Raw genomic sequence first — 18,710 nt, 5'->3', positions numbered from 1 at the left:
CTTGTTGCCCAGGCTGGAGTGCAATGGCTCAATCTCGGCTCAATGCAACCTCCACCTCCTGGGTTCAAGCAATTCTCCTACCTCAGCCTCCCGAGTAGCTGGGATTACAGGCATGCGCCACCACACCTGGCTAATTTTGTATTTTTAGTACAGATGGGGTTTCTCCATGTTGGTCAGGCTGGTCTTGAACTCCCGACCTCAGGTGATCCACTCACCTCGGCCTCCGAAAGTGCCGGGATTACAGGTGTGAGCCACTGTGCCCGGCCATATTTCTTAGATATTAATAAGAATACTGATCCTGGCCACCCTTACTAAGGCCTTATGATGCATCTCATACGTTACAAGTTTTAGCTCTATGGATTTTTACCACAGTCCTAAGAGGTAGGCACTGTTATTTTTCCCATATTACAGATGAGGAAATGGAGACTGGTAGAGGGGAGCAGCTCAGCAGAGCTGGGACTAAACCAAGCCAGTCTGATTCCCAAGTCCTGGCTCTTACCCACCCCTGGGCCTCTCCTGCCCACTGGGTCCTCTAGCACAGGCTTTGAAACCTGCTACCAGGTTTCTCTGACCATTGCCTACCTCTTCCTAGGCCAAGTACTTGCCCAGCTCTTGGCATTCACCTTCTTGTCCTTTAACCCACCTCCCAGGCTCCCTCAAAGGGCAGGCCCTCCTCTGAGGATGTCTTTTGGAAACACCTCTACCTTGGACTTGGCCACTCCTACCTGCACACCATGGGTTGAAAAGAAGAACAAACTCGCCCAGCCTCCGGTTGCTGTGTTTGCGGTGAGAGGAAAGCCTGATGCTCAGCAGGTAGCGGCCAATGACAGCATTGGGAGGGCTGGCGAGACTGACGGTCAGAGTGTTCTCCATCTGAGCCTCCTTTGCTGCTGTCCAGCCCTCACCCAGCTCCAGCTCCGATGTCTGGAACACAGCTTTGGTGTGGAGGGCCTCAGAAGCCCGGGGTCCTGGAGGAGGGGAGAGGGACTCAGGAGACCCTGCCCCTGGGAAACCCAGCTTTAGAGAAGCAAAAAAAGCTATAGGCCTGGAAGCCCCACCTTCACCCCTGAACTTTGGGAGAAGGCTTTGGGAGAAGGACCTGACCAAGAGCAAGAAGGCCAGTGGCCGAGTGAGGGTCCACCTCAGCTGCCCTGACACCCCAGCCACTTCCAGGCTAAGGAGAAAGTGACAGCATCCTTTGAAACCAAAGTGTGCCTATGTCGGGCCAGGAAAGGAAAGAAAAGCTTGGGCTTCAAAGTGCTTGATGGTTTTTCATACCCTTCCAGAGCCCTGGGTGTCTGGTACACAAAGGGTTCCAGAGACGTCATCCCATCCATCCCACTGTCTGCTGGCAGCACCTGCCAACCACCCCCAGAAAGCTGCCACCAGAAGCCTCCAGGGTTCAAGGCTCCGTCTACCTACAGGGACTTGCTTCCCCCAGAGCCTGAGCTGCTGACTGCAAGGTCTCAGGTTACTGGGTCATAAGACAGGTCCCTCCAGGTGCGGATGAGAAGGAGGCGCTGGCGAGCTCAGTTACCTGTCTCCACCATGAAGATGAAGGTCTCCTCGCAGTCCGGGGCTCTGCTCAGCTCCAGCGTGAGGCTGAACGACTGGCCCCTGCGAACCACCAGCTCAGGGCAGGGGTACTCCTGGGTGTGGTGGGCAGCGCCATTCCTCGACCGCTGCCAGTCCACCTTGGTGACTCTGATCCCTGGGTGGGGAGAGGACAGGGAGATGAGGACACGGCCTTGTGTTTCTCACCCACTCTGGGCTTGTCCTCCCATTCAATCCCAGCCAGTCATTTATTCATCCAACTGCTATTTATCATATGTCAGCAATTCTCTGTTTTTTGTTTTGTTTTGTTTTGTTTTTGACACAGGGTCTCACTCTATCACCCAGGCTGGAGTGCAGTGGTGTGATCTTGGTTCACTGCAACCTCTGCCTCCTGGGTTCAAGCAATTCTCGTGCCTCAGCCTCCCGAGGAGCTGGAACTACAGGTGTACATCACCACACCTGGGTAATTTCTTTGTATATTTTTGGAGAGATGGGGTTTTGCCAGTTGGCCAGGCTGGTCTTGAACTCCTGACCTCAGGTGATCTGCCTGCCTCGGCCTCCCACAGTGCTGGGATTACAGGTGTGAGGCACCGTGCCCAGCCTTGGTCATTAAGTTCTGTAAAATCACTGCAAAGGTTGAATTAATGAGAACTGACCCATTGCCCTTAGGGAAAATAAATACAAGTTTAGGTTCCTGTGAGCCTCTGGTCCCAACTTATTCATCAATTGATCAGTATATAAATGTGCATTTCTGTTTAAAGATACATTATTCAGGCTGGGCGTGGTGACTCACGCCTGTAATCCTAGCACTTTGGGAGGCCGAGGTGGGTGGACTGCCTGAGCTCAGGAGCTTGAGACCACCCTGGGGCCAACATGGTGAAACCTCATCTCTACTAAAATACAAAAAAATGAGCCGGGCATGGTGGTGGGTGCCCGTAATCTCAGCCGCTCGGGAGACTGAGGCAGGAGAATCGCTTGAACCCGGGAGGTGGAAGTTACAGTGAGCTAAGATTGTACCACTGCACTCTAGCTGGGCCACAGAGCAAGACTCTCCCTCTCAGAAGAAACAAACATTATTTAATATATATTGTTGATTCATTAATATTGAACTTGTGGCCAGCAGCACTATAGTTCATGCCTGAATGTTCACCTAACACATATTTTTCATGTAAGGCACATTGCAGCTTTACTGCTCCTGCTTTTCCCGCTTTTCCTGCAGCTTTCCTAGGAACATGAGACAGCACTTTAGTCCTGTGCTCAGCGGCCATTTTAAACAGAGAAATCACCAACAAAAAAAGCACAAAAATGCAAAAATCCCCTAGTTTTAAATGGACAGAGAAAGGTTATTTGTTTATAGTATGAGAGCTGAAACAAGAAGGCAGAATATTGCCTGTTCGGCTTCAGCTGGGAATATGCATGTCAGGTCAGGCGACAATTTTTCTGCACTCTGTGCATGTCTGTGAATGGCTAAGAAAGTGCAGAGTATAGATTTTGGATTTAAAAATAAATATTAGCAATGTGCATGTACAGAATCCACAAGCATTGAGGATTGACTGTATATTCTCTATGCCAGGCTGGTGTCTGGTGCTGAGGATGTAGATGTGGGCTTGCCTTCAATGCATGGTGCGGTGAGACTGTCTGGCTCAATGGTTATGAGCAGGTCCTCTGGGGGCAGCTGATATGGGTTCAGATTCTGACTTGGCCATCTACTGGTTGACCTACCTTCCTTTCTTTGTTTGAAACTGAGTGTGGCTCTGTCACCCAGGCTGGAGTGCAGTGGCGCGATCTCGGCTCACTGCAATCTCTGCCTCCCAGGCTCAAGTGATCCTCTCATCTCAGCCTCCCAGGTAGCTGGGACTGCAGGCACATGCCACCATACTCAGCTAATTTTTTGTATTTTTGGTAGAGACCAGGTTTCGCCATGTTGCCCTGAACTCCTGAACTCAAGCAATCTGCCCAACTTGGCCTCCCAAAGTGCTGGGATTACAGGTGTGACCACTGTTCCTAGCCTGCCTTCTTGACCTCTCTGCCTCTCAGTTCCCCACTCTGCAGAATGGGAATAATGCCTGTGGCGTGATTGTGAGGATAATGGCTCCTGTCATTTAGAGTCCTCAGAAGATGAGAGCTCAATAAATGTTACTTATTATGTTCCAGGGGTGACACCTAAGTAGGTGAGTCCACGTAACTAATTCTCGCTTTGATACATGCTATCAGGGAGAAGGATGGGAGCTGAAAGAAAAGTAATGGAGGGCTTGTCCTGGTCTGAAGCAGGACAAGCAAGCCTTCCTTGAGAAGGTGGAATTGAGGCTGAGTCTTAAATTGGATGGGTATCTCCAGGAAAGAGTTGAGTGATGGATCTAGTCTCAGTCCAAGCATCCTCTTCCTCTATTCAACGTTCATTCATTCAAGTGCTGGGCATTGTGCTGGATGCTACAGACCCAACAGTCCATCAAATACCCTCTGGCCCTGACATCACACAGTTGATAGCCCAGTGGAGAAGACTGGCATTAAGCAGATAGACCTCAAACATTTAGGGCAAGCTTTGAGATGAACCCTACGGGAGAGGCATTGGGAGTCCCAGGAGCACAGAACACCTAAACTAAAGTAGTTAGATTAACAAAACTATTCGCTAGAGTACTATAAGCAACAGCTTAAAACTCTAGGATGTGTGCAGCCTTGAATTCTAGCCAGCAGCTATGGTGCTAGACAGAGAGACAGGAGGGAGCACGGTGACTTCTAAAATTTGAGAGAAAGCAGATGTGTGGGGAAAGCAATGAGGTTGGAGGGGCCCATAGTCGGCAGACCACCAGCGCTTGGAGTGGGATGAGAAATCTGCCTTTTATCCTAAGGACTGTAGTTAGCCAAATATTGTTTTAAGCAAAGCTGTGATGTAATCAGATTTGCACCTTGGAAAGATCATTCTGGTGCCATGTAGAAGATTAATTAGTGATATCTGGTGAGATGCTTTAGTAAGCAAAGGGATGTTTCATGAAACTGCTGTTTCATTTTGTCAAACATCTGCTCCCAAGCCTCCACTGGATGCCCCATTGTCTGTTATGATCTGTCCAAGATCTGACCCCTCCAGCTCACACCCATCCCCTCACAGCTCAGTTACTCTTTGCTCTGGCTGCATCAGACTCTACCTCTGCAACCTCCTGCCCTGACGTCCCACACATCTCTTTCCTGCCTTGTGCTTTTCCTAAGGTCCCTCCTGGTTGGGGTGCCTGTGATTGTCCCCTGAGATGTTCCTGCCTCGGCCCTGCCACCAGAGTTCATCTCTCCTTTGTCCAATCAGCTATTAGATTTGGGATAATACAAACAACAATAATAAAATCTTTGTATGTATTCAAGTGCTTATGCCTTCTAACATACACCTAAGGAAGGCACTGTGACCCTTTTCATTTTCTTTTTTTCTTTTTTCTTTTTTTTTTTTTGAGACGGAGTCTCGCTCTGTCGCCCAGGCTGGAGTGCAGTGGCCGGATCTCAGCTCACTGCAAGCTCCGCCTCCCGGGTTCCCGCCATTCTCCTGCCTCAGCCTCCCGGGTAGCTGGGACTACAGGAGCCCGCCACCTCGCCCGGCTAGTTTTTTGTATTTTTTTTAGTAGAGTCGCGGTTTCAACGTGTAAGCCAGGATGGTCTCCATCTCCTGACCTCGTGATCCGCCCGTCTCGGCCTCCCAAAGTGCTGGGATTACAGGCTTGAGCCACCGCGCCCGGCCGACCCTTTTCATTTTCTAGATGCCGTCATGCTTACTGAATTCCCTATTTCACCTCCCCTGTGCCCCCACCCCTGCATGTCCCCAGGGCTCATTCTCAACATGGAAGTCAGAAGGATCCTGTTAAAATCTAAGATCACTTGGTTGCTCTCAAGCTCTCCATTGGTTCCTGTCTGTCTCAGCAGAGTTGAAGTCCCAACAATGACCCTCAAGCCCTTCAAGATTGGGCACTTTGATATCTTTTTTGGGCGTTCTGTTTCTCATCCCCTCTCTCATCCCCTTAAGCCACACTGACCTTCTTATTTCTCTTTGAACCTGTGGACAGGCTCCTTCTTCAGGGCTTTTGCACCTGCTGTTCCCTCTGTGTGGATTGCTCTCCTTTCAGATTCCTGCAGAACCTGCTCCCTTGCCTCCTTCTTCAAATGTCACCTTTTCAGTGGGACCTTCCCTGACCACCCCTTTATAAATTGCAAATCACCCCTACCCTCCTTTTCCACTATTTTCCTCCACGGCACTTACTGACATCTTACAATATATTTTATTTCTTTATTTTAATTGCTTACTTTCCCTTTCAAAAATATCAACGCCAAAAGGGCAGGGAGCTGTGTCTGTTTTGCTCATTGATGAATCTTCAGTGCCTGATACGTGGAAGGTGCTCAACAAATATTTCTTAAATGTGTTAATGAATGAATGAGGAAACTGAGGTCAAGAGAAGTGAAATAACTTGCCAAAGGGCACACAAACAAGCAAGGGCTGGAGTGGAGTCTTCCAGCTGTTGACCACTGGGTCAGTGGTTATACTAGTTTTATTGTGATTGACATAAGAAACAGTTTTAAAATTTCCATACTCCATATGCCTGCAAACATATATACATGCACAGATATAAACTGAAACAAAAGTTTCATTACTATTTCCCCTTATTATGAATGATGAACACTGCAATTTATTTTCTTTTCTGTCAAAGCCCTCCAACCAAAGACCACCAGCAACACATCAGTACAATGAACAGGAAGGGCTCATCGCTCATGGCAATGAGAAAGAACGCTCACCACAAAGAACCACGGAACATCTTGGGAAGAGGATATTAGAGAGGACTTACAGATTGTGACTTGTGTTAGATGGTTTTGGGGAAGTTCAGAGAAGCAGGGCTTTGCTCTGGATTGGAGGCTGATCTTGGAATGAGGCAAGTCTATATCTGAGTATCTTAATAGTCCTACATAGAAGGTGGGAAGAATGAATTGAGGCTAGTGTCATAAGTGATAAAGAAGCAGCCATTATTCATATTAGCCCAGCTATAGGGCTAATATGTCAGTAAATGGAGACCAGTAAATGGCTTAGACAATGTTCATGTTTTTGTCTGTGTTCACTCATGATTATGAAGTGGTCTTGTTTTTGTCTTGATTCACTACAGTCACAGGATGGCATCTGATCACTTCATCATGTCTTCTGGTAAAGTTTCAATAAGCATTTACATACTTAAGTATGTTTAGTAAAAACTGATTTCCTTTTATTTACTATTTATATTATAGTTAGGATACAATTTTTAAAAAAGTGGCATATAGAGGTAGGTAAGCTGTGTCAATTCAATTTCAGGTTGGTGAAGGGACACTATTAAATATTTGTTATATTGAGAGGGAGGGCATTAGGGACAAAAGAGTTGATGTTTTACTCATCTATTGCTTCTTAACCAATCTGTTTAACCCAGAGTTTAGCTTGGAAAAATGATAATCATATGTTATCTTTCATGGTTTCTGTGGGTCAGGAATTTGGGCAGAGCTCCACTGGCCAGCTGTTAATTGGAATTGCTTATGCAGTTGCAATCATATGTTAGCTGCGGCCATACTCATCTGAAGGCTTGACTGAGGCTAGAGAATCCACTTTAAAAGTGACTAACTTACATGGTTGGCAAATTGGTGCTGAATACAGGTTGAAGCACCTTGGTTCCTTTCCATGTGGATTTCTCCATGGAAATGCTTGAGTGTCCTCCTGGCATGGTGCTTAGTTTCCCCTGAGCAAGTGACCTGAGAGACCATGGTGGAAGATGCAATGGTTTTTATGATCTAACCTCAGAAGTTACACAATGTCACCTCCACCTTATCCTATGGGTCAAGGCAGTTACAAAGGCCTACCTAGGTTCAAAGAGAAGAAACGTGCCCCATCTCTTGCTGAAAATGTACCAATGTCATGTCCCATTGTAAAAAGAACACTGAGATGAGCTGTATACTGATATGACCACCCTGTGAAATATAATCTGCCACAGTTGAGAACCACTGAAGTTATATCACCAAGTACTCCCCACCCAAGGACACTTGTCATGCAACTCTTAACTGTATCTTATTTGATGCCAACCATACAGGAAATGTTCAGTAATTGTTGGCTAGACCATTGGATAGGTTTTATTTAATAAAACTTCCTATGAACCAAGTGCTTTTCCAAGTATTTTATAAATATTAGCTCATTTAATCTTAACAAACCATATGAGGGAGGTACTACTGTTAACTCAATGTCACAGATGAGAAAAATGAGGTACAGAGTTACACAACCTGTTTTCTTTTTTTTTCTTTTTTAATTTGAGATAGGGTCTTGCTATGTTGACCAGATTGGTCTCCAACTCCTGGCCTCAAGCAATCCTCCCATCTCAGCCTCACAAAGTGCTGGGATTACAGGCATGAGCCACTGCACATGATTCAGAGTTACACAGCCTTCTAAGTGATGGAGCTGGGAATCTGCCTCCTGAGTCTGTGGCTTTTCTATCCCCAGGCTATGGTGCCTTTATCTTTGACTCCATAGGAGTCACAGCCTAGAAGTTCCAGACTATAAAATTCAACATGAGCTTCACCACAGGCATCAGAACAGTGGCTTGTGTGTGCAAGTGTCTGGACAGGGCTGGTCAAAATGTTTGACTTTTTAAATATTCCAGCATCTTTGTACAATCTTTTGGTTAATAGCATGTGGCAGATTGCATTTTCCAAAGATGGTTGCAGTAATATCTCCCATCCCACACACTCTTCTTTCAATATGATGTTGATTCTCCTCTCATTGAGAAGTAGAGTATGTATTCCCACCCTCTGGACCTGGAAGACTTGTGGCTAAGACACAGTGACACACTGTGACTTCTAAGGCTAGATTATAAAAGTTAATACAGCTTCTTTCTGGTTCCCTTGGGTTGCTTGTTATTAGAACCCAGCCACCATGCAATGAAGAAACCCAAATGGCCCATGGAGAAGCTCACCTGGAGAGCCACCAAGGCTTCCAACCCACAGCCCACTGAGCTCCCAGCTGACAGACAGAACTACTTGGAAGCCATGGGACTGAGCCATCTGGCAAGTGGGTCCTTCAGCCCCTAGGCAAGCTGCCCCAGCTGAGGCAGACACAAGCTGTCCCTGCTGAGCTCTGCCCAAATTGCAGGTTTGTCAGCAGGAGAATGATTGTTGTCTGAAACCCCTAAGTGCTGGGGTGGTTTGCTACACAGCAATTGATAACTGAAACATAGAGAGAGCCAAGATTCTTGTCTAGACCACAACAGCCTCCCAACTGCTCTCCACCTGTGAGCTGTCTGGGCTGGTGCTGTGGTCTCAATACTCAGGCTTGAGATTCATGGAAAAAACTAGTTTTAGCTTAGCTTAGGCCGGAAGCCCCTGCTGGCATCATGATATGGGGATAATGACTGAACATGTGGGTAGGAACTCACATGACTGACACATGTGTCCCAAGATTGTGTCCCCTACAGCCCCTGTTGTGGTGAGTGAGCAAAGACTGTGCAGGACCAGTGTTCAACAGTGACCCCATGTGGCATGAGCTGGAACAACAGTGCCAGGGGGCTTTCCCACTACCCTTCCCAATTCTCACAACGGAAAGTAGAACCAAAGCTTTCACATCAAGTTAGCCCCAGTTATTCTAGGGCAGGCACAAACCTCTGAAACTCCAAAACTTTGAGCTCAGATGACCTTGGTTTAGTCAGAAAACACAGGCAGGATCCTCTCCCCCAACCAGGTACCTTGTGCATAGAATTGTCAAGTCTAATATCAGCAGAGCTGGAAGAGCCATTAGGAGCTCAGGTCTCCATTTACTGACATAGCAACTGAGATCCAGAAGTGGGAAGAAAGGGACTTCTTGCCTGAGGACACACTGGATTTGTAGCCCACAATTCATGTTGCTACTTCCCAAGCAATGTATGTAGGGACAGGCCAGAACAGGATGCTATTTTTTCAGTGGGTGAGTCAGAAGCAGGGGATGAGGTTGTTGGGTGATAATTATCTCAGCCCCGGTATGCCCCAGGACTGGATACAAGGGGAGTTTGGGATTGGATGAGGACTGCTGGATCCTGGGTCATGGGTTTAAACCCTATGGATCCTGCACTTGTTTCCTCCGTTCCCTGCCACAGCCCAAAGCAGCTCCCATCACCCTCTGAGGCATCTGCATCCTTATCACAGACGAGCAAGAGGAAGTGGTGGGATGAGTCAGAACTGTCATTATCATCACTGTCCTCGAATCTCAGAGACCATCTCTCTCACAACTTCCTGCCCAGGTGCAAATTCCCTTGGCCGAACTCTTGGTGGATACTTGATCATGGTCCCAGCTTGCCATATCTCTGAGAGGTAGCTCACTCACCGCCCAATGTTAGAAAGTCCTTCATTCTGCTGAACCAAGCTCTTTCTTCTTGCAACTTCTCCCCATTTGTCCCTATTTTGCTCCCCATCACCCACATAGAACACACTTCTTCCTTTGCTCTTTGATGGGGTTTTGCAGAAACATTACCTAGAAATCCCAACCTGCCAGGCCCCGGCCCGTCCCCTGCCCAACTCTACACTCACCCCATAACCCAGGAGGTCGCTGTTCTAATCCCCGTGGAATCTGTCCCTGGGGCTGCTGCTTTGGTGATCTAAGTCGCCCACACACATCAGCATCTCACCTCCATGACCTGCCATTTGTGGGGTAATGGCCAGGGCTGGGGTCCAAGATTCTGCAGGGGGAACTACTGGTGATTATAGATAAGTTCTGCCCTAGCCAGTGTCCTTCCTGGCCCTCATGGGGACAGTGAGACTGATGGGCATAGGCAGAGGCTCCTAGGTATAGGGTAGCCCAAGGCGAGGAGATAGATGTGCACTTGGGATGGTTTCCAGGCCCCTTATCAAAATAAACCCAGTATCACCCCTTCCATGTCCTCAGCTCAAATTCTGTTAAGGTGGAGGCTTCTGTCCCTTATCTGTGATCAGGGATGCTGTGTTATAGTTGTTTGCTTACATATGTCTCTCCCCACTGGACTGAGAGCTCCATGAAGGCAAAGGCTGAGTCTCCTCCTCTCTGGGTTGCTAGAACCTGGCTAAGGGCCCAGGGCATATTAGGTACTCAGTGAATGTTGGTTGGATGAATGGATGCATCTCCTTCCCCATCCCTCAGCTGGGGTATGGAAGGGGAAGCTGATGCTCTGCAGCGTCCCAGGTCCGCCCTCAAGAATCAGCACCCACACCCTGTCAGCTGCTCACGCTCCGACAGTCCACACCCCACCCACCCTATAATCCCTCTCTCTCAAGCTGTCGCATTCCGAAGCCTGCCTTTCCTTCTTAACTTCTTTCCTTCCACAGAGTGAGAAAGAGGAGGGTGTGTGAGGCCTCTGACATGGGCAGGCAGACAGATCACTGACCACCCACCCCCATGCATTGCCTCTCTGGGTCTGTTTTCTTCTCTGTGAAATGACCCAGAAGGACTCTTATGGTTTGGATAGTCTGTGGTTTGCTGAAGCAAGTGCCTCTGATTACCCGCAAGGACCCTTCTCAGCCTTGAGACACCCTTCTCAGGTGTCTTCCTCCCTACAAGACACCTCCCCCTGCACCCCCAACCCCACCAAGAGTGTGCTGATGTGAAGATTGTCACATCGCCCCTGGGACATGGTTTTCCTGCACTGGTTTTCCCCCTTCTCTGCCACAGCCCAAAGCAGCTCCCATCACCCTCTGAGGCATCTGCATCCTTATCACAGACGTGCGAGAGGAGGTGGGATGAGTCAGAACTGCCATTATCATCATTATCCTCGAATCTCAGAGAGCATCTCTTTCACAACTTCCTGCCCAGGCACAAATTCCCTTGGCTAAATTTTTGTTGGATACTGGATTATGGTCCCAGCTTGCCATACCTCTGAGAGGTAGCTCACCCACTGCCCAATGGAGGGGATGGGAGAGGCAACATCTGCTCTGAGACTGCTCCAGTTGACAGTGAACCCAAGACCCTGAGGACAGAATGGGCAGCCTGTTTTCAGCCCCGGGGGGCCTTCACCCTTGGGATATGCAGGGTGAACTCCCAGCCGAGGGCTGAAGGCTCGCCAACATCAGGGCTGAAGCTGTACCCCCCAGGCACAGGGAAAGGATGTGGTAAGAGTGCTCCCTCCATCTGCCTGTTACCCCAAGCCTCATAGCCCCTCCAGCTTGACTGTTCTCCTCCCCTTCTCCCTCTCACCATCTTCTCGGGGCTTCCTTTCACTCTGCACAGCAACTAGGAGCCTGATTTCAGAGGCACACACTTGAGCTCTCATGCAGGCTTTGCCCCTTGTTGGCTGTGTGGCAAGTGAGTGAGCTCTGAAACTCAGCCTCCTGGTGATAATGTGGGTGATGATCGTACCCGCCTCGTCGGGTTGGGAGGATTCACATAGAGTATTTAGACCGATACCAGGTACATCCTAGGTTCTCAGGAAATGTGAGTGTTATGATCATTAGTATTTACACAGGACCTCCTGGCTGCCATTCCAGTGCTCTGCCAATTCCTGCCATCCTGAATCATCTCCTTGTTGGCTGTGTGGCCCTGGATCAGTTATTGGGCCTCTCTGAGGATCTGATTTCCTCTTCTAGAACATGGCAATAATAGTATCTTTCTTCTAGGGCTTTGAGGAGGATTAAGTGAGTTAGTAATTATAAATAGGGTGGTGATAAAATGCATCACTTAAACCAGGAAATTCTGAGAGTGAAAGCAGAAGCCATTAATAAACACGCTAGGGCAACAGGCTTCCACCAGGATGAATGTCTCCCTATTCATTGAGTACGTAGCCTGGTGCTGGGTCCACAGTGATGAGCTCTACAAACAGGGATTGTTTTTTTCTTTGAGACGGAGTCTCGCTCTGTCGCCCAGGCTGGAGTGCAGTGGCACAATCTCGGCTCACTGCAAGCTCTGCCTCCCAGGTTCATGCCATTCTTCTGCCTCAGCCTCCTGAGTAGCTTGGACTACAGGCACCTGACACCATGCCTGGCTAATTTTCTATATTTTTAGTAGTGATGGAGTTTCACCGTGTTAGCCAGGATGGTCTCAATCTCCTGACCTCGTGATCCACTCGCCTCAGCCTCCCAAAGTGCTGTGATTACAGGCGTTAGCCACTGCACCTGGCCTACAAACAGGGATTTTTACATCATCACCTCCTTTCCCCACATTTCCCCCATCACTTTGGTCCTCCCCTCCCCAGTTCCTACATGCACCGGGTTTCTTGTTATTCTGCCCTCTTTGCCTCTTGCTTAAGTGACTGCATGGCCCCAACAGCCTCAGAGTTTTTCAGCTCATCCTGTTCAATCCATCCCATCACTATGGAGAAACTGAGATTCAGAGAGGGGAAGGGACTTTTCTGAGTGTCAGCATGTAATTTTCCCTGCTCAATCACCATGGAATCTACAACCATCTTGTTGACATTCAAGGTCCTTGACAGGCCCTGCCCATCACTTCTGGCCCTCTGACCTCCTCCCCTCCTCCCCATCTCACTTGCTCACCAGCTGGCCCCAGAGCTCCACCGAAGAAAGGGAAGTGTCCATGTGCAGAACATTGCCTCCTGCCCACTTAGCTCTCCACCCATCCCCACCCCAAGGCCTAGCTCGTCCATCTTCCTTCTCCTGCCCTTGGGTGACACCAGAGAGCTGAGTGATATAATCCTCCCCAATTCTTTGTCTCAGCCCAGTGGGGTTGAGCCCTGGAAGCTCTGTTGAAGCCAGCAGCATCTCCCAGACTCTGGACTAAGCATAATTGGTTTTTAATGGGCCCCATTATGATCCTATGCTTAGTACGCATCATGGGCACCTGAGCTCCATGACTAAATGATTAATCGGGAGTTGCTTGGGGACTTTCTGGGGCCACTGCCCCATTTCCCTTTCCTTCCTGGTCTTGTTGGAAGCTGCTGGTTTCTCTCTCACCAGGAGGCAGTGACGTATCAACTCCAACCCAATGTCCCAGCCAGAGCCAGTCTCACACACAATTTTCCACTCAATTCTTGGAATCTCTGAGCTGAAAGACGATCATAATTTAATCTTGGCAAAAGGGTCTCACCTCCTTTGCCAACTGATCAACTGGTACTTGAAGAACTGGGTTGAGCATTCTAGGGCCACATCCAGGCTCCAGAGGGAAGAGCTCTGGGGTCAACTAGGGATGTCCACCATGGACGGAGTGAGGGAGAGGGGATAGGAGGAGCTCCAGGAAGATGAACACACTTTCCATCTAGGATGTGATGTCTCAGCCATTCAGGCACAGAGCATGTAGTAGGCATGACCTACTGCTCTGATAAGCAGATCCTCCCAAGAGGACCCAGAAGACCCAAGCCAGGGAATTGAATCCAATCCAACACATAGTCCGTTTACATAGGCATGACAACTCCGACGCTGACATTTCACAGACAGAGAAACAGAGATTCAGAGAGAGGAACCCAGCAAGTTAGTTACAGACTTGGCAATAGGCATCATCATCAACTTTTTTCCTTCCTCAGCAGTTAACCTTGGCACTGTCAAGTTTAAGTCTGATAGGTTATCAAAAGCCCAGAGAAGAGGGATCATCTAGGTGAGCCTTGAGAAGCAGATCTTGGAAAAACAAAGGCAATCCCTTCTGCACCAGGGCCATCAGGAAGGCAACCCCAGCTCTGGAAACAGGCAGTCTGGGCTGTAAGCTGGGGTTGGCAAGGCCTGGTCTTCAGGAGAACAGACCTATCCTAGGGGCCTGAAGGGCCCAACATGTCCAGCAATGCTGTTAACTGCCAGGAGGAAATATGAAGAGGGAGCTAGACTATGATGAGGAAATTAAAATATCTGCCTTTGAAAGTTAAAAAAAAAATAGTTGATTGATGAAACTGTCACATTATGCTGAACAATTAAAACTGGCAGACACAGACTCAGACAAGCCCCTTGAATACCTGAGTGTAGGACCCCCGGTTCTGCTGACTTGCTCATTACTGGGCCCCAGCATCTAACAGAAAAGTTCTTTCGGAGGGAGTTTGCTGCCCACTATATTGAGGTCGTGGGGGACACGTTTTCTTTTTTTCTTTTTCTTGAGACAGGGTCTTACTCTGTTGCCCAGGCTGCAGTGCAGTGGCACCATCTTGGCTCACTGTAGCCTCGACCTCCTGAGCTCAAGCGATCCTCTCACCTCAGCCTCCCAAGTAGCTGGGACTTCAGGTGTCCACCACCATGCCCAGCTAATTGTTGTATTTTTTTTGTAGAGATGGGGTTTGCCACATTGCCCAGGGTGGTCTCGAACTCCTGAGCTCCATAAATCCACCCCCAACTCAGCCTCCAAAAATGCTGAGATTAGAGGTGTGAGCCACTGTGCCCGACCCACATTTTCTGAGTCTACTGTTTACAAGTCCCCACTTGAGATGTGTGGTGGGAGAACAGCACACATGGTCTCACCAACTCCTCACAGCAGGGCTGTGAGATAATTTGCATTATAATCCCCATTACACAGATCAGAAAACAGAGGTACCAAGGGCAAATTTTCTTGCTCAAGGTCATATAGCTCTTTTCACTTCAGCCAGAGCTGCTCTTGCCAAGTGCTTGGGGTGGGAATCGGGCGAGGATGCAGCCTGTGGGGGCCTCTCACTCCTTCCCACCCAGGCCACAATTCCCAGCTATGCCCAGAAACGTCTCTGGATCCATAGAATGTGCATGGGGTGCGAGAAGATTTTCTTTCTTCTGCCCCTGCCGTCCTGTGCCCGCCTCTTTCAGTCCTGTGAGGCACAGGGGTGAGACCTGGCCCCAGCCCAGAAGATAGCGCTTAAGCCAGCCTCTGCCATGGACTTGCTGGGTGGCCTAGGGCTGGTTTTTTCATCCTGGGCCTCATGAACACACATGAAGAGTTCATGTGTTCACGGTGGGCCGTCCAGCTATAAAACCCTAACAATCAATGATCAAACGTCATCCCACAGACCCGTGTTTCTTGAAGCCCCTCTCATACGCCCTGGTGCCCCAAGGCCCCAGGCTCTGCCCACTCACCTGCCATGCAATGGCCAGCTGGACTCCTCTGTTCCTCCCCACAGTGGTGTGTGCACCGTCAGGGCAGTGTAGCATGTCACAGCAGCCAGCCAGACCAATTTTAACAAGGAAAACCTTGGGACACTCCTAGGCCGGAAAGTCAGAATTCAAAAGAGGAGGCGTGGCCCTCCACCCTAGCAGTGACACCCACGAGACACAAAATCATCCTGTAATTGCACCTGGAGGGGTTCACTGTGGAAGTGGCTCCATCCAAGAGACCTTGGAAACATGGAGTTGCGAGTGGGACTGTGGAGAAACTGAGGCTCAGAAAGGTCACAAGGCTGGCAAGAAACAGAATGGGGAAGGAGAGAAGAGTGGGAGGGAACTAGGATTTATGGTTGACCATTCTTTGCCTTCACAACAACCCTCAGATGAGAAAAAGCAGGCCCAGTGCGAGGACCCCAAGGTACATGGTTACATGCTGCAGAGCTGGGTCAGTCTGGGGCTCCCTCTCCCCTCCTGGGTGAGACCAGAAGATTCCTGGGCCCACAGCTCCTCTCTGTTCTGCAGACATCTAAAGAGGCAGAGGTCCATGATCCTCCTTCAGGGCCACTAGACTCTCCTAGTGGACACTAGACTCTTGAGAGGAGGTAGATAAGAAAAAGGGAGGGCTGGCTCTGACTCAGAAGCTAGGCCCATCTGCCCTGACTTTGTGAGTGGTCTCCAGCCAGGAGCTTAGAGGCCTGGTGGCCATGGGTGTCCTGTGACCTTGGGCAAGACCTCTCCCCTCCTGGAACCCTGGTGTTTCTACCTATAAACTAAAGAGACTGGACTCAATTATTCTTCAGGGCCATTCTAGCTCAAAGTCTAAGATTCTGGGCTTGAAGATGCTGGAATTCAAGGCATCTAAAGTCTTTTGTGTAATGAAATAGAGGGGATTTTATTCTCACGGGAGCTGGTGGGGTAGGTTCCTTTTTGCTGAAGAAATGCTTTGATGGATGACTTGGGGCTATTGGAGGCTGGATGTAGCCTGGGCCAGTGAGGAATGGGAAGTGGGAGGGGGTAGAATCGAGGGAAAGAGACAAGGAGGAGCAAGGAGACGACTGTCTGCTGAGCACAGTATGATGAGACCGCTCCCTGGGATCACCCCAATATTCAGGAAACTGCATCAAAACCCCAAAGTGTTTGATGTGGTTGGATTTCTTACAGAAAGTGGCAAAGAGGCTGAGTTCTGCTTCCTGGTTTGACTCAGATCAAGCATCTTTAATGGGCTGTCTGCAGGCCCACGTAGCCTTATAATTACTGACATCTGGCACCAGCCCAGGGCAGCTCCTTCCTCAACACCCTGCAGGCTGCTGCCCCGCAGACCCCAGGCCCTGCTGAAGCTGCTTTTCTGCCTATGCAGGGTCAGGCTCCTCCCCACTAATGATGGTCTTATTCAGGGCCCTTTTATCTTTCATCCTGGGCTTGCTTGGACGGGAGCTCCCAGAAGACAGGGCATCAAAATCACTCCCTGCCCTGCTCCTCGCGACCCCAAATAATGATTCATATGCCTCAGTTTTTTTTTTGAGACAGGGTCTTGCTCTGTCACCCAGGGTGGAGTGCAGCTCGGTGCAACCTCTGCCTCCCGGGTTCAAGCGATTCTCCTGCCTCAGCCTCCTGAGTATCTGGGACTACAGGACTGTGCCACCATGCCCTGCTAATTTTTTGTGTATTTAAAGTAGAGACAGTGTTTCACCATGTTGGCCAGGCTGGTCTCAAACTTCTGACCTCAGATGATCTCCCACCTCAGCCTCCTAAAGTGCTGAGATTACAAGTGTGAGCCACTGCACCTGGCCCATACTCAGTTTAGAAGTGAGCATCATAGCCTGGCAGTAGAGTCCTGGGTTCTGTTATCTCCGGTCCAAACTGGCTGTGTGACCTTCAGCAGGTCGCTTACCTTCTTTGGGCCTTATTGCCTTCATTTATAAAACAAGGGTGTGAACTAGGTGTTACCAGTTCCAACGTTCTCTGATTCTGATGATCAGGATAGAGATGACAGACAGCAGCCAAAGCCTTGGGCAGCTCAGGGTACCCCAATGCTAGGCATAAAGTGAGTGCTTCACAAATTAAAACCTGTGCCTGGTGCATAATCAGATGCTTTAAAAGCAGTTTAATTGTTCTTCTGGCTATAAAGATAATACATACTCAGGTACAAAATTCAAGCAATACAGGGAACGAAGAAAGCATACATGCATATTGCTGCATATGCATGGCAATAAATTTACATGAACTGCATCGTACACAGAAGCTGTTTTGTAACCTGCCCTTTTTGCTTGACCAAATATGGTGCTCCCTTTTCTTTTCTTTCTTTTTTTTCTTTTTTTGAGACAGAGTCTCGCTCTGTCACCCAGGCTGGAGTGCCGTGGCTTGATCTCAGCTCACTGCAAGCTCCGCCTCCCGGGGTCACACCATTCTCCTGCCTCAGCCTCCCGAGTAGCTGGGACTACAGGCGCCCGCCACCATGCCCAGCTAATTGTTTTATTTTTATTTTTAGTAGAGACGGGTTTCACCATAGCCAGGATGCTCTCAATCTCCAGACCTTGTGATCCACCCGCCTTGGCCTCCTAAAGTGCTGGGATTACAGCTTTTTAAATCACAGAGTATAGTTATGCATTGTCATTATTAAATGTCATCTCTTGTGTGAATTTACATAATTTTGCTAACCCTTCTTAAATTTGCAGGAATTTAGGTCATTTCCACTTTTTTGTCCCTATAAAGAAATGTAATTTTTTGCATGTATTTTTGTGTGCTTCTATGATGGGACAATTTCTGCAAAGTGAAATTGTTGAGGTGAACCCACTCTTCAAAGCAGCAGTTCCATGTGCAAGAATTTGTCCAACAGATGGATCAAAAAGTGTGGAAAGATTTAAGTACAAGGATATTTATTGCAACATTAATTATAACAGAAAGAGTGAAAACTCTCCTGTCTTCATTAGTGGGATAAATTATGATCTATCCACGTAATAAAATACTATGTAGCTATTTAAAAAGTGGAGGCAGACTGATACACGTTGATGTGAAACAATCTCCTAGGTACATTGCCAAGTTAAAAACAAAAAGTAAGGTGAAAAAAAAAAAAGAGGTGGTAGAAACGAGAAGTCAGGGAGAAACCTAATTTTTGAACTCTTAGAAATGTTTGACTGTGGGTATATACTACCTTTCAAAAACATCATTATTATTATTTTTTAAAAACAACA

The 18,710-nt window shown here is 48.5% G+C and overlaps 1 protein-coding gene across 2 annotated transcripts in view; it reads right to left on the bottom strand.

Annotated features, from left to right (window-relative positions):
- The window catches only part of LOC105481625 (transglutaminase 6), a 54,248-nt gene extending 38,683 nt beyond the window's left edge, over positions 1 to 15,565 (bottom strand). For both annotated transcript variants that reach the window (XM_011741357.2, XM_011741358.2), the window contains exons 1-3: positions 15,493 to 15,565; positions 1,538 to 1,711; positions 726 to 968 (exon numbers count right to left, since the gene is read on the bottom strand). In XM_011741357.2, the coding sequence (XP_011739659.1) occupies positions 726 to 968; positions 1,538 to 1,711; positions 15,493 to 15,499 (424 nt within the window). In that variant the 5' untranslated portion in view covers positions 15,500 to 15,565. The remainder of the gene's footprint in view (positions 1 to 725; positions 969 to 1,537; positions 1,712 to 15,492) is intronic.
- Positions 15,566 to 18,710: the final 3,145 nt, after the last annotated feature.

The sequence above is a fragment of the Macaca nemestrina genome, chromosome 15 (genome assembly GCF_043159975.1).
Source record: "Macaca nemestrina isolate mMacNem1 chromosome 15, mMacNem.hap1, whole genome shotgun sequence".
In the NCBI taxonomy this organism is placed as follows: domain Eukaryota; kingdom Metazoa; phylum Chordata; class Mammalia; order Primates; family Cercopithecidae; genus Macaca; species Macaca nemestrina.
This window is presented reverse-complemented; position numbering and strand designations above follow the sequence as displayed.